General features: G+C 41.9%; 1 protein-coding gene across 5 annotated transcripts in view; it reads left to right on the forward strand.

Moving 5' to 3' along the window:
- The window catches only part of cep112 (centrosomal protein 112), a 546977-nt gene extending 544161 nt beyond the window's left edge, over nucleotides 1–2816 (forward strand). For all 5 annotated transcript variants that reach the window (XM_072242065.1, XM_072242069.1, XM_072242070.1 and 2 more), the window contains one exon: nucleotides 2440–2816. In XM_072242065.1, coding sequence (XP_072098166.1) covers nucleotides 2440–2443 — 4 coding nt within the window. In that variant the 3' untranslated portion in view covers nucleotides 2444–2816. The remainder of the gene's footprint in view (nucleotides 1–2439) is intronic.
- The last annotated feature ends 13087 nt before the right edge of the window (nucleotides 2817–15903 follow it).

The following is a 15903-nucleotide window of genomic DNA, read 5'->3' on the forward strand; positions in this document are numbered from 1 at the left end:
GATGGAGTTCAACCCAGATAAGTGTGAAGTGGTTCATTTTGGTAGGTCAAATGTGATGGCAGGATATAGAATTAATGGTAAGACTCTTGGCAGTGTGGAGGATCAGAGGGATCTTGGAGTCTGAATCCATAGGACACTCAAAGATACTGTGTGGTTAAGAAGGGATACGGTGTATTGGCGCTCATCAAGCATGGGATTGAGTTCAAGAGCGGAGAGGTAATGTTACAGCTATATAGGACCCTGGTCAGACCCCACTTGGAGTACTGTGCTCATTTCTGGTCACCTCACCACAGGAAGGATGTGGAAACTATAGAAAAGGTGCAGAGGAGATCTACAAGGATGTTGCCTGGACTGGGGAGCATACCTTATGAGAATAGGTTGAGTGAATTTGGCCTTTTCTCCTTGGAGTGACGGAGGATGAGAGGTGACCTGATAGAGGTGTATAAGATGATGAGAGGCATTGATCGTGTGGATAGTCAGAGACTTTTTCCCAGGGCTGAAATGGCTAACACGAGAGGGCACAGTTTTAAAGTGCTTGGAAGCAGGTACAGAGGAGATGGCAGGAGTAAGTTTTTTACGCAGAGAGTGGTGAGGGCGTGGAATGGGCTGCCAGCGACAGTGGTGGAGGCGGATACAATAGGATCTTTTAAGAGACTTCTGGATAGGTACATGGAGCTTAGAAAAATAGAGGGCTATGGGTAACCCTAGATTATTTCTAAAGTAAGTACATGTTCGGCACAGCTTTATGGGCTGAAGGGCCTGTATCATGCTGTAAGTTTTCTATGTTTCTTTAAAGAGATGCTTCCTCACGTCAGGCATGCTCTCTTTGGCCAGTCACCTTAAACCAGATGATCATGGTTAGTGTTGTGTTCAGTTCGGTTACCTTGTTATAGGAAAATTGTGGAAGCTTTAGAGAGGGTGCAGAGGAAATTTACCAGGATGCTGTCTGGATTAGAGAGCATGTCTTGTGTGGATAGGTTAACCGAGCTAAGGCTTTTCTCTCTAGAGTGAAGGAGGATGAGAGGTGACTTGATAGAGGTGTACAAGATGATAAAAGGCAGAGATCGAGTAGACAGCCATATACTTTTTCCCAGGATGGAAATGGCTAATATGAGGGGACATAATTTTAGGGGGATTAGAAGGAAGTGTAGAGGGAATGTCAAAGGTAAGTTATTTTACACAGAGTGTTGGGTGCGTGGAACCAGAGGTAGTAGTAGAAACATATACATTAAGTCCCTTTTGTATCAGGATTCCCAACCTGTGGTCCATGGACTCCTAGGTTAATGATAGGGGTCCATGGCATAAGAAAGGTTGGGAATCCCTGTTCTAGAGGCACATGGCTGAAAGAAAAATGGATGGCTATGTAGGAGGGAAGGGTTAAGTTGATCTTGGAGTTGGTTGAAAGGTCAGCGTAACATCGTTGGTCAAGGGGCCTGGAGTGTGCTGTATCTATCATAAGTGGCTTGATTCCAAACTTAATTTGGCCAGTACACATTGACAGCCCAAGTGGCCTCCTCTGTAACCATTCTGATATTCTTTAATAGAACAGCGATTGGGCTACAGAATATACAAACAGCCTGAAAAGTTTCCTATTTACAGTAAAGTCAAATGCCACTTCAAAATTAATTTACTCCATTTTGAAGCCGTCAGTGTTAATTATTGTCATCAATAAACTCTGAATAGTATTCAAATGATATGATGCCTAGGTATCATAAAATGGTACGATATTCAGTAGATAAAGCGGCCATTTGGTTGAAAGAGTTCTTGAACAAGTCTCATTGCCGTGTGAGTTTCACCCACTTTCTAATGTATCATTTCATGATTGCAAATAGTTGTAACAAAATAGAATAAATGTTTATATAGGAAAATAGTGATCTACGTTCTGCAATCCACACATTTTCAGACAAGCTTTGTCTATGATTACATCTGAAAAAAAAGCTTTCTCGCTGCCAAACCGTGCATCAGGGTACATGAGATATGGAGCGACCACATTGAATTCTCACATCTCTGTGATGCTCTGTATTTTGCTTCCATATAAGCATTTCAATGTAGCAGTTGAATCACTTCGTTCACATGAATGGCGCTGTATATTTTAAATTTAAAACATGTAAAGTTGAACCTGTCTAACTGGTGTTCTGTGTTCTGCAGTGTGAACGTGACTGATTGTGGAGCCTCTCACTATAATGTCAATCACCATTATTAAAGAAAATATAAAAATCTGCCATTGCACTTTCGTGCCAGTGGTGCACTTCTCCTGCCAGGTGGATGTGATTACAGCACGATATATTTGCATAAGTAGTTCCCAGTATAAGTGTGGTTGTTGGAATTTACTCTGCGCACGGATCCTGAATATATTAATAGGTTTATGCATTTTCTTATAAACGTACTTCAAAAGGATTTGTTTGTACCCAAACAACATTTGACATTTTTGTATTTCAGATGATGAACTGCTTTACGATTTCCTTTCTTCACTCATACCTTTAGTACAACTAATATGGGAACGAATTGGATTCAGACGTATGTATCAACAGTGACTGTGTAAGGACAAGAATCTTATGTATGGAATCGATGAGATTAGAGGCTTCAGTATCCGTGATATCTTTCATTGCACTGAAGGTCAAAAACCTATTTTTTTCCCCACCAGTGTTGTGTCTGTGTTTCTGTTTTGGTTTGGTTCAGTAACTTATCTTTTGCTTTTTTTGTTTTTTTGCTTTTCAAGTTGTTTGCACAATTTTATTTATATAAAATTATAATCTGCAAGTCTGTACAATGTCATATTTTACCATTATTTAAGCTTGTTTGTGTGGTCACTAACAATCAAGATCATATTTAAAATTATGTTTTGTATTGTGTATCATTTTGTTTCTTTCATTTTTATACTCCATTTTATTAAAGTATCTGTATCATGCACGTTTGTTTTATGATTTTTGAGTGACATTTTTGAAAGAGCTTACTGCCATAACAGAGTAATTTGTTGCCCATATCCTATCTAAATAATTATTTATTTATTATCTTAAAAATGATGTCATATATTCATAAACAAATTTACCTATACTACCTTTTGATAGGTCAGCCACCATTTTTTAATCTGGACACTTTTTACTAGATTGGACCCTCATTTATCAGCCTGGACTGCCATTTTTTTGGTCTGGACCCCATGTTATAGGCCAGGCTACCTGGAATGCCGTTATTAACCTGGAACACAATTGTCCTGCTCTGGACCCCATTTTAGAAACTCAGATTCAACAATCAGTCCCATTTGGCATTTGTACCACAGCTACTTAATACTCGGATTTTAAAGGTTGAGACGTAGGTGACCCAAATAGTGCTGTGAGACAGTGACAATCAACCATCTCGTTGAAATTGTGTCCCCCACTGCGGTGCTCTGTTGGGTTTTTCATTAAGGAAGAAAAGGGCTACATCCATGAAGGTGTAAGAATAGCAATTTGTATTCAAGGCATCAGATTTTATTGGGAGTATTTGAGGCCTAGGTTCCAAACCCAGAAGGATCCTATTCTACACGGTGCTATGAAGTCCAGAAGATGAAAGGATCCTATTGTGTAAATGTATTCTCTGTCATTCTTACTAAACTGAAATAGAGTCATGCCTGCATGTTGAATGCATCTTATGAAACTTCCTGGGTTGGAATTCCTGGGTATTACTGTTGAAACTGTTTAGAAAATGATTACAGGTGAATTTCTACCCCACTGTTTGTGCTTAGTAAATAAAATTTGCACTCAGCCAGGTAGAATTACACTCAACTTGCCTCACAGCTTTAGAAGAAGGAGGGAAATTATTATTTTATTTATGAAGTTCAGATTTGTAATAATGTTGGCTATAATATGGTGGTGCTGGTGAATAGACCTTAAGGAGCATAATTCCAACCATTCCTCAGATATATTTCTGACATAAGATTCCTTCCAGCAATATTTAAATTGCGGTTCACTCCATGAAAGCAATACAACTTGTTTTTATGTAGAGTTTTTAATGTATTAAACATCCCAAGAGGCAAAAATTTCAGAGCTACAGTGGATGAGTTAGAAGATTTAACCAGATGGAAGACCAAAGAGGTGGGTTTAAAAGTGGATAGTAACCAAGGCATCAAACCTTGTGTAGAGAATTGAAGAGCCTAAGGCCCAAACATTGAAGGCCCTTACAGTACAAGAGGCCAGGAAGAAGCGGTTGTGCGTATATCAAAAGAAAGCAGGGCATCCATTATTGTGGACCAGGAAAAGTTCAGAAATGGAAATGGGATGGTGTAAAATTATTAAAGTATTAATAAATTAGGATAATAATTTGCATCCAAGACTTTAGAGGTATTAACCTTTGAAGCACATTGGTGCCAAACATGAGTCAGAATGCAGGGATAGAGGAATGATTTATTGGGCATTGCAGATGTCTTCTTTAGGATTAAGAAAGAGTTGGTTCCGTTCTAGTTCTGTGGTTTTGTGAAGTAGCTGTTGAGGCCTATGTTGGAACTGCAGACTCTGCTAAAACTGCGATAGGAGAGCCTGACTGGGCAAGCGGGTAGATTTTTTGTGAAGTGATGTGTTCTGTCTAGTATATACACTGGGCTCCTCCCAATGCACAAATTCAAGATTTAGCCACTTGATCCCAAACTCTCTTTCTTTGAGTAGTCAAGGGTCATAAATTCTCCAGAGAGAAGACATGTCGACACTTACAGTGAAATGTGTGGTTTGTGTCAACAACCAACACAGTCCGAGGATATGCTAGAGGCAGCCCACAAGTGTCACCATACTTCCGGTGCCGGCAACTTACTAACCCTAACCTATAGACCTTTGGAATGTGGGAGGAAACCCACACAGTCAGGGAAATTGAACTCAGATCGCTGGCACTGTACCAGGTTATACATCCACGGCCTCCTGTACTGTAAAGATGAAGCCACACTCAGGTTGGAGGAACAACACCTGGGTAGCCTCCAATCTAATGGCATGAACATTGACTTCTCAAACTTCCGCTAATGCCTCACCTCCCCCTCGTACCCCATCCGTTAATTATTTATATACACACATTCTTTCTCTCTCACTCTCCTTTTTCTCCCTCTGTTCCTCTCACTATACCCCTTGCCCATCCTCTGGGTTTTTCCCCCCCTCCCCCTTTTCTTTCTCCCTGGGCCTCCTGTCCCATGATCCTCTCATATCCCCTTTGCCAATCACCTGTCCAGCTCTTGGCTCTATCCCTCCCCCTCCTGTCTTCTCCTATCATTTTGGATCTCCCCCTCCCCCTCCCACTTTCAAATTTCTCACTAGCTCTTCCTTCAGTTAGTCCTGACGAAGGGTCTCGGCCAGAAACGTCGACTGTACCTCTTCCTAGAGATGCTGCCTGGCCTGCTGAGTTCACCAGCAACTTTGATGTGTGTTGCTATGCAATGTACAGTTTTTAGTATGTCACTTGAAGGATAAGCAATGAAGATCCTCAGGTACCGAAGAGAACCTCATTCCTTCCATTATGGCTCTTCAACATCATGACCTTATAATATTTTACAAACAGATAGTATCATTCACTATTTTCTAATCAAAGGTCCTAATCATGCTGCCAATCAAAATCGTCTGGAACGTCAGCTACAGTGACACCTTATGGTCAAGGAAGTTCTCCTTGAATACAGTAGAGGAAGCCCACACGTGGTTAATTTTATCCATCTGCACCCACAAGGCATCTAGACACAAGGGAGCTGCCAAGGGGGATGTTGGGGGCTCCACTGAAATTGATGTTCAATTGGTTTATCATCTGCCAGTAAATTTGAAGACAACATTGTTGATGTGTTGAGATGCCTGCTGTAAGTGGACCGCGTCTTAGAGGCAAGGATAATTGCAGCTCAGTGGACCATGAACTTCATGCCAGATCTTCAAACATTCTTTTCCTCATAGTCAAAGCTGATGCGGTGAAGATGCTATTAAGTTCTGCCATCGGTGTAGAGGTATTTCATAAATAATCTAAACAATGAAAGTTATTGCAAAAAAAATTAAAGAATGATAAGGAACACACACAAAATACTGAAGGAGCTCAGCAAGTCAGGCAGCCTCGATGGAGAGAAGTAAACCGTCAACATTTGACCCAGGGCATCCTGATGAAGGTTCTCAACCCAAAATGTCAACTGTTTATTCCCTTCCATAGATGCTGTCTGATCCTCTGAGTTCCTCCAGCACCTTGTGTGTTCCTTAACATTCCAGCATCTGCAGAATCTCCTGTCTTTAAAACAATGATAAATTTATTTTAAAATCCATTAGATCTAATTAATTAATTGAAAGCATTATTAATTACAATGAAGTAAATGAAAAAAACATCTTTATGTACCTCTCTGTGGCTGTGGTTGACATTGATTTGGAGGGCCAGGTGTGTGTGGTGAGTGTTGGGAGTAGAGCAAGGAAACTGATGTACTGACATCTGAACTCCAGTGTGTTGCGTTCTTCCATGCAACAAAGCGCAGACACAGGAGTCTGCAATGTGCTGATAAGCACACTGAACCTGGCCAGAGTTTCTCTACAGAACCACCAACTAACCTTCAGCACAATCAGACCTATTAAACCCTTACAGTAAGGGACTCTGACAAGCTGGTTTGCATTAGAAATCCCTTCCCAATGCATGGTTAATTTAAAAATAAATTGCTTTGACAAATCTGCAGTAGATTCAAAATAAGGAGGGCTTTGTAGTTGAAAGCCTTACATTAAAGGCATAGCTAGATTCTTGAATCTTTTCATTTATAAATTCTTAATAGGCAGAGCCTCAGGGGCGAGGTTGACTTACTTCCAAACAGATTCTATGCATTGATGCCACTCTGGGATCCACGGTCTCTCCCACAGGTTGGGCAGGGGGTGGTTGGATGGTTTGAGAGATGGTTCTGTTGGGCTTTATGCATTCACCCAAGGTTCTCAATGATATCCCTCGTGCTCCTTCACCACTTGGAGCAGTCACGGGCCAAAATCAAAGTAAAGTTTATTATCAGAGTTGTATGTTATGTGTTACCATGTACTATCTTGAGATTCATTTTCTTGAACTTTCAAGAAAATAAAGAAATACAATTGAATTTACAAGAAACTATACATAAACAAAGATTGAAAAACAATGTGCAAAAGGAGACAAATTGTGCAAACAAAAAGATACTGAGAACATGAATTGTAAAGAGTACTTGGAGTGAGTCTGTAGACTGTAGAATTAGAAGTGTGGTGAGTGAAGTTACCCACGATGGCTTAAAAGCCCAATGGTTGTAAGGTAATAACTGTTCCTGAAGCTGGTGGTATGGGACCTAAGGCTCCTGAACCTCCTTCCTGATGCCAGCAGCGAGAAGAGAGCATGGCCTGGATGGTGGGGTTCTTTGATGATTGATGCTGCTTTCTTATGACAGCACTCTATGTAAATTTACTCAATGGTAGTGAGGGCTTTACCGGGAATCCCCACCCAAAGAGGATGTTATACAGTTTTAAAGAGGCTTTAAGAACATCCACAACTCTTCCATTGTACACCTGGTAATCACTTTCTGTGCCCAAGCTCGGAATAGAGAGCCTGGTGTCAGGCATGCAAATAAGAAGTTCTGTCCAACAGAGCGGACTGAGTGCATCGGAGGGATTCCCTTGGACTTGATGTTGAATTGGTTTGTCATCTATCAGTAAATTCAGGGCATTTTATCCAAAAAACATTGAAGGTTTCTTTCTAGTGTCTTGAGGTACCTGTTGTAGATACAGCACATCTTAGAAACAGTGAGGGTGATGTCACTGGAATAGAATGCATGAATGCTGCAAATTCTCACCTAACTATTACCAATTACCCTGAGTAACTTACACAAAATGCTGGAGGAACTCAACAGTTCATGTAGCATAAATTAGGAGGAATAAACAGTTAATGTTTCATGTCGAGACCCTTCAATCGACTGTTTATTCTTCTCCATAGATGTTGTCTGACCTGCTGAGTTCCCCCAGCATTTTGTGCATGTTACCCTGGATTTCCAGCATCTGCAGAATCTCTTGTTTTTACAATAATTAACCAGCAGTTTCTCTGTCAAATTGAGAGTATGCTGTAATATCAGAAAAAAAACAACTGAACAAGGACAGAGGGAAGTTTCTGAACAGATGTCACCTAGGTACTAACTCCTGCAAAAAGCATGAGAAATAAGGTACAAGCAATCTTCCCATCCTTGAGGCCCAGAGCGAGAAAGCAGATAAACAGCAAAAACATCAAGTTTGTCACACAAGTTAATCTCCCCAAAGGGCATGGCACTGGCCAGACAGGCATCAATCACCCCCTTGCTGCAGTAAAAGCAGGGAGGTGACAGCATGTTGTGCTCTCTTTGCAGGATATCACAACAAGTCCTCTAGGTTTCTAGCACAATCTCTAAAGAAGAAACCAGCTGTCGATACATAAGAGGTGAGCCCAGCCCTGATCACATTAGAGAGCTGTTATACATTGTGTGTTAGCACAGCGGTTAACACAAGCACTTTACAGCACCAGCTGTGAGATTGGGGTTCCAGTCCCACCGCTGCCTGTAAAGAGTTTGTACACTCTCCCTGTGACCACATGAGTTTCCCCTGGGTGCTCTGATCCCCTCCTACATTCCATGGTTAGTAAATTGTGCGCATTTAATGATGGTGCCAAAAGCATGGTGATACTCGCAGGCTACCCACAGCACAATCCTTGCTGATTTGATGAGATACAGATGTTGCATTTTACTGTGTATTTCAATGTACATATGTACAAATAAAGCTAATCTTTAATCCTTGTATATATCTCATTTATGTTGGATAATATAATCTGATTGCAGTTGGATTTAGCCCATGCAGTTCACACTAAATAAATAAATAAATAAATAAATAACTAGGCATCCGTTAGTCTCATGAGACCATGGATCTGCCCCTGTAAAGTCTTCACTCTCCAGGGCGCAGGCCTGGGCAAGGTTGTATGGAAAACCAGCAGTTGCCCTTGCTGCAAATCTCCCCTTTCCACGCCACTGATGTTGTCCAAGGGAAGGGCACTAGGGCCGACACAGCTTGGCACCAGTGTCGTCGCAGAGCAATGTGTGGTTAGGTGCCTTGCTCAAGGACACAACACACTGCCTCAGCTGAGGCTCGAACTAGTGACCTTCAGATAACTAGACCAACGCCTTAACCACTTGGCCACATGCCAACACAGTTCACACTACGGTATGACAAAAGTTACAAGTAGTTTACTCCCAAAATCAGAATCAGATTTATTATCACCGGCATGTGACGTTAAATTTGTTAACTTAGCAGCAGCAGTTCAATGCAATACATAATATAGAAGAGAAATAAAATAATAATAAATAAAATAAAAATAATAATAATGAATAAATAAGTAAATCAATTACAGTATATGTATATTGAATAGTTTTTTAAAAACGTGCAAAATACAGAAATACTGTATATTTAAAAAGTGAAGTAGTGTCCAAGGGTTCAGTGTCCATTTGGGAATCGGATGACAGAGGGGAAGAAGCTGTTCCTGAATCGTTGAGTGTGTGTCTTCAGGCTTCTGTACCTCCTACCTGATGGTAACAGTGAGAAAAGGGCATACCCTGGGTGCTGGAGGTCCTTAATGATGGATGCTGCCTTTCTGAGATACCGCTCCCTGAAGATGTCCTGGGTACTTTGTAGGCTTGTACCCAAGATGGAGCTGACTAGATTTACAACCTTCTGCAGCTTCTTTTGGTCCTGTGCAGTAGCCCCTCCATACCAACCAGTGATGCAGCCTGTCAGAATGCTCTCCACAGTACAACTATAGAAGTTTTTGAGTGTACGTGTTGACATGCCAAATCTCTTCAAACTCCTAATAAAGTATAGCCACTGTCTTGCCTACTTTATGACTACATCACTATGTTGGGACCAGGTTAGATCCTCAGAGATCTTGACACCGAGGAACTTGAAGCTGCTCACTCTCTCCACTTCTGATCCCTCTATGAAAATTGGTATGTGTTCCTTCATCTTACCCTTCCTGAAGTCCACAATCAGCTCTTTCATCTTACTGACGTTGAGTGCCAGGTTGTTGCTGTGGCACCATTCCACTAGTTCGCATATCTCACTCCTGTATGCCCTCTCATCACCACCTGAGATTTTACCAACAATGGTTGTATTATTAGCAAATTTATATTTGGTATTTGAGCTATGCCTAGCCACACAGTCATGTGTATATAGAGAATAGAGCAGTGGGCTAAGCATACACCCCTGAGAGAGAATAGAGCAGTGGGCTAAGCATACGCCCCTAAGGTGTGCCAGTGTTGATCATCAGTGAGGAGGGGGTGTTGTCACCAATCCGCACTTTGTGGACTTCTGGTTAGGAAGTCGAGGATCTACTTGCAGAGGGAGGTACAGAGGCCCAAGTTCTGTAACTTATCAATCAGGATTGTGGGAATGATGGTATTAAATGCTGAGCTATAGTCGATGAACAGTATCCTGACGTAGGTGTTTGTGTTGTCCAGGTGGTCTAAAGCTGTGTGGAGAGCCACTGAGATTGCATCTGCCGTTGACCTATTGTGGCGATAGGTAAATTGCAATGGGTCCAGGTCCTTGCTGAGGCAGGAGTTTAGTCTAGTCATGACCAACCTCTCAAAGCATTTCATCACTGTTGATGTCAGTGCTACCGGGCGATAGTTGTTAAGGCAGCTCACATTGTTCTTCTTAGGCACTGGTATAATTGTTGCTTTTTTGAAGCAAGTGGGAACTTCCGCCCATAACAGTGAAAGGTTGAAAATGTCCTTGAATACTCCTACTAGTTGGTTGCCACAGGTTTTCAGAGCCTTACCAGTTACTCCATCGGGAACTTCCACCTTGCGAGGGGTTCACTCTCTTTGAAGACAGCCTAACATCGGCCTCTGAGACAGAGATCACAAGGTCATCAGGTGCAGCAGGTATCTTTACAGCTGTAGTTGTGTTCTCCCCCTTCAAGGCGGGCATAGAAGGCATTGAGTTCATCTGGTAGTGAAGCATTGCTGCCATTCATGCTATTGGGTTTCGCTTTGTAGGAAACTCAATGGTGGTGGTTGACTTTATGGTGGAGTCTGCTTTAATTTCAATTGAAAATAAAATGTAACACTTTGGAATTCTCATCATAGGTCTGAATGGGCAGTGTACCAAAGCTCCTTACTGAATGTTGTGGTCATTCCAATGAGGAACAGACACTTTGTCTCCAGAAGCCGTTGTCAAAATCTAACTCTCAAACCTGTTTTGCAGGTTTTGATGTTCCACCTTTCCATGGCAGAGCTGTAACATGAAAGGAATATTAAGCTCTGAAAAACCATTGTTTTCACACTCATTGCTTTCTTTCATAGAACACAGAACATTTTCAGGCTGGTTTATTTTGGACCTGCATTTATGTTGAGATCAGTCCCTGAAAACTGTGCTCCAAAAACAAGTAGTAACAACTAGCATTTCTGTGGAAGATTTAATATGGTAAAACATCCCAGGATGCCACAGAGAAATGTGATAGGACAACACTGGACCTCAGGTGAGATACGAGGGGTGATTGATAAGTTTGTGGCCTAAGGTAGAAGGAGTCAATTTTAGAAAACCTAGCACATTTATTTTTCAACATAGTCCCCTCCTACATTTACACACTTAGTCCAGCGGTTGTGGGGCATACGGATCCCTTCTTTGTAGAAGTCGGCGTCTTGGACCTCCAGAAAGTGGTCCACAGCAGGGGTGATTGATATGTTTGTGGCCTAAGGTAGAAAGAGATGAGTTATTAACTTCAAACTTTCTGCATAATCACTCAAAGAGTTGAACTGCACGTGCATGTAACGAGAGCTATATAACTCGTAAAGTAAGTGAAGGAAAATATAAGGCAGTTGTCAGAGGTAAATTCTTTAGACTGAGTGTGGTAGGTCCATGGAACATCCTGCCAGGAGTGGTGGTAGAGGCAGATTTAAGAAACTTGTCTGATTAAGGTTTAGGAACATTTAAGAAACTCTTAGATAGGCACATGAATGATAGAAAAATGGAGGGCTACATAGGAGGGAAGAGTTAGATTGATCTTCGAGTAGGTTTAAAGATTGGCACGTCATGGGATGAAGGGACTGAACTGTGCTGTAATGTTCTGTGTTCTATGAAAGAAAGTAAAGGGTGTGAAAACAATGGTTTTTCAGAGTTTAGTTTATTCTCATTTCAGTTGAGAAAGCCCACAGTTAATGGCTTTGAAACTTTGTCCATTAACGTCTAGAGTCTTGCTACACATAAATATACTGCAAATTTACTGAAGCTTGCTGGTAAACTGATGACCTTCCACTTGCACCTAACGCTCAGGAACTGGCCCTCCCATGGAGCAAGAATGTTGAATCCCATCTCACAGACCCTCACAGCATTGAAGGAGGCAGCATTCGGCCCTTTGTGATCATGCCAGTACTTTGAAAGAGATATTTAATTAATCTCCTTCCTCTGCTCTTTCCCTGTAATCTTGCCACTTCAAACATGCATCCGATCTTCTTTTGAATTGGCTTCCACCACCCTTGTAGGCAGCAGAAAACATCAGGATCACTGCAACTTGCTGTCTGAAAAGAAATCAACTAATCTCTCCTCTAGTTCCCTTCTCTCTACAAGGGTTCTTCTTGCCTGGACCCTAAATGCAGTTGTATCACTGTGCATGGACTGCAAATTAACAGTACGATTAGCTTAGAGTAACGGACACCTTTTCCTCTAAATGCTCCCGCACAGCTGAAATTTTCTTAACATTTAAACAATTAAAATGCTGCACAGCTTTCAGACCATGCAAAAATTGTTGGCCTGTACCACTAAAAAAAAATTAGAGGGAGCATTGGTCATGGAGTCAAACAGCATGGGTACAAGCCTTTCAGCCAGTTTGCCATCAACCACCTATTCACATTGGTCCCATTTTATTCTTCCCACATTCACGTCAACTCTCCCCAGATTCTACAACCCATCTACATATTGGGAGCAATTTCACATGCCTAATTAACCCACTAGCCTCGTATGTCTTTGGGATGTAGGAGGAAGATGGAGCGCTCTGGGAAAACCTAGCCACTTCAGATAGGACATATAAACTCCAGATACAGAGCACCGAAGGTTTGAACCCTGGCCCTCAGAGCTCTGAGGCAACAACTCTACTGCCCAGAATTCATATTTCTCTCGGTCCCAGCGTCCATTGTGCTTCCCACACAATCGCCGAATTTCAGTGTCCTCCTAGTGAGAACCTCAGCCCTGAGCAACAGCCAAGAGAAGCAAGGAGGATCATCCCTAGTCTGCTGCACAATTCAATGGGCCGATGGCCCGATTCTACTCCTGTGTCTTATGATCTTATTCTACCTCCTTGAGAACTTCCTGAAGGTGAGCAGAAACCCAAGGGCATCAGTTTTATCTTTTGACTGAGCCAGTGGCAGACTGTGCTCTCTACCAGTGACCCCCATGGTTTGAGACCCATGCTTCATTTCATACATCAGACAAGTTGCAGAATATTGAGTAGATCAGGCCACGGGTAGCCATGGCCAACAAAGTACATTGTTTGGTGGCTCCCAGGGAAACAGAGGCCTAGATTGCTTCTGTAAGTCTATACCGCAGATATCCATTTAGGAATTGAGATGGGAATGTCAGTTGTGGCTCAGCAGGTTGTACATTTGCGTCTAAGGCAATATGTTCAGGGAAGATTCCGGAAAACTAAGCCCAACATAATGGCTGGTGCTGAGGAGGTGCCACCATCATTCAGATGAGAGTTTAAGAAGAAGTTCTATCTCCCCTCTATAAATCCCATGGCACTATTTCAAGCAATATTTTCCCCTGTTGCCTTGGCCAATATTTCTTTTTCAATTAATATCAAAGAGAAAGATTAGTCTTATTTGTTGCATGTACATTGAAACATACAGTGACGAAGTCCTGACGAAGGGTCTCGGCCTGAAACGTCGACTGCACCTCTTCCTAGAGATGCTGCCTGGCCTGCTGCGTTCACCAGCAACTTTGATGTGTGTTGCTTGAAACATACAGTGAAGTGTGTTGTTTGTATCACTGACCAACACAATCTGAGGATGTTCTGGGAGCAGCCCACAAGTGTTGCCATACTTCCGGTGCCAATGTAGTGTGCCCACAACTTACAAACCTTAATCTTTACGTCTTTGGAACGTGGGAGGAAACTGGAGCACCCACGCGGTCACGGAGAAAACGTACAAACTCCTTACAGACCATGGCAGGAATCAAACCCTGATCGGTGATCGCTGGTGTTGTAAAGTGATTGCACTAACCACTACACTAGTGTGCTGCCCTCCACTGAAAGAGATTACCTGGTCAGTACCAGTTTGCTGTTTATGGAGCCTGCTGTGGCCATTTTTTCTCACATTCGTATACCTCTGCAGTAATTGACACTTCAAATGTGTTTCATTGCTGGAAATGCTCTTCTTGGATATCCCAGTAGAGAAATGAAATTGAAAGGGTCTGCAGAAATTGGTGGTCAGAATCCAATTCCAGTGCAAAGACTTATCACCTGGAAGGGATGGATGACTTGGACACCCAATAGATCCCTGGGAGATGGGTGCATTGCCAATGATACTAAGATGGGAAGATGCCCAATCCTATCATTAGTCATAGTAATAAAGTAAATTTATTACCAAAAGTACACATATGTCACGATATACTACCTTGAAATTCATTTTCTTGTAGGCATTTACAGAAAAATAAAGAAATACAATAGAATTCATGAAAAAGTATACATAAATAAAGACTGACAAATGTCCAATGTGCAAAAGAAAACAAATTATGCAAATAAAATAAATAATAATATCAAAAAGATGAATTGTAGAGATCATACCATTCCTTTAGTTGGGTCGGAACCAATGGTTGACTGTGGTGTAGGCTTCCCAAAATAATCTAGATGAAAAATAGTGGAGCTACGTGGGCCGGAGCTTTGCATGGTAATCCACTCTGTCATTTTATGCTGTTCCTTCATCTTCAAGTATATCTTTATAAGTATTTAAAAAGTACTAAATAGATAAAGCCTAAAAGAACCTTGAAGTACCGTAATTTAAACGTAGGATTGTCAAAACTATGAAGCTTAGAGCCCCTGCGACTTTGCATGGGTGAATTCTCAAACCCATCCATCCCAGAGCACAGAGATGCAGAGTAGAGCAATAGTGGCACATCACAGGGAATGGACATCATAGAATGAGTAGCTTAAGGCTGTGACCACCTACAGTACAGCCTGGACAAAGGCCTGGAGGGGGTGCAGAGGAAATTCACCAGTGCATTGCCTGAGTTGGGGCTGTATATATAAAGAAAGTAGTAGTTCAAAAAGAGGGGGGAAAATACTGAAGTAGTATTCTACTGCACAACTGTAGATATGAACTTCCCATTATTCAGAACATTTACAGAGACAGGTGCGTAGAAAGGGCCCGAAGGGTCATTGGGGACCCAAGTCACCCCCAACCACAAACTGTTCCAGCTGCTACATCTGGGAAATGGTACTGCAGCATAAGAGCCAGGACCAACAGGCTCTGAGACAGCTTCTTCCACCAGGCCATCAGACTGATTAATTCACGCTGATACAACTGTATTTCTATGCTATATTGACTGTCCTGTTGTACATACTATTTATTACAAATTACTATAAATAGTACATTAAGACAGAGATATAACATGAAGATTTTTACTCCTGTATGTGAAGGATGTAAGAAATAAAGTCAATTCAATTCATGGGTTCATTATCCAATCAGAAATCTGATGGCAGAGGGGAAGAAGCTGTTCCTGAGATGTTGAGTGTGCCTTCAGGCTCCTGTACCACTTTTTTGATGGTAGCAATGTGAAAAGGGCATATCCTTTGTGGTGGGGGTACTTAATGACAGATGCTGCCTTTTTGAGGCATTGTCTTTTGAAGGTGTCCTGGCTGCCGGTGAGGCTAGTGCCCATGATGAACCTGGCAGAGTTTACAACTTCCTGCGGCGTGTCCCAA

The sequence above is a fragment of the Mobula birostris genome, chromosome 24, assembly GCF_030028105.1.
Source record: "Mobula birostris isolate sMobBir1 chromosome 24, sMobBir1.hap1, whole genome shotgun sequence".
NCBI classification, from domain to species: domain Eukaryota; kingdom Metazoa; phylum Chordata; class Chondrichthyes; order Myliobatiformes; family Myliobatidae; genus Mobula; species Mobula birostris.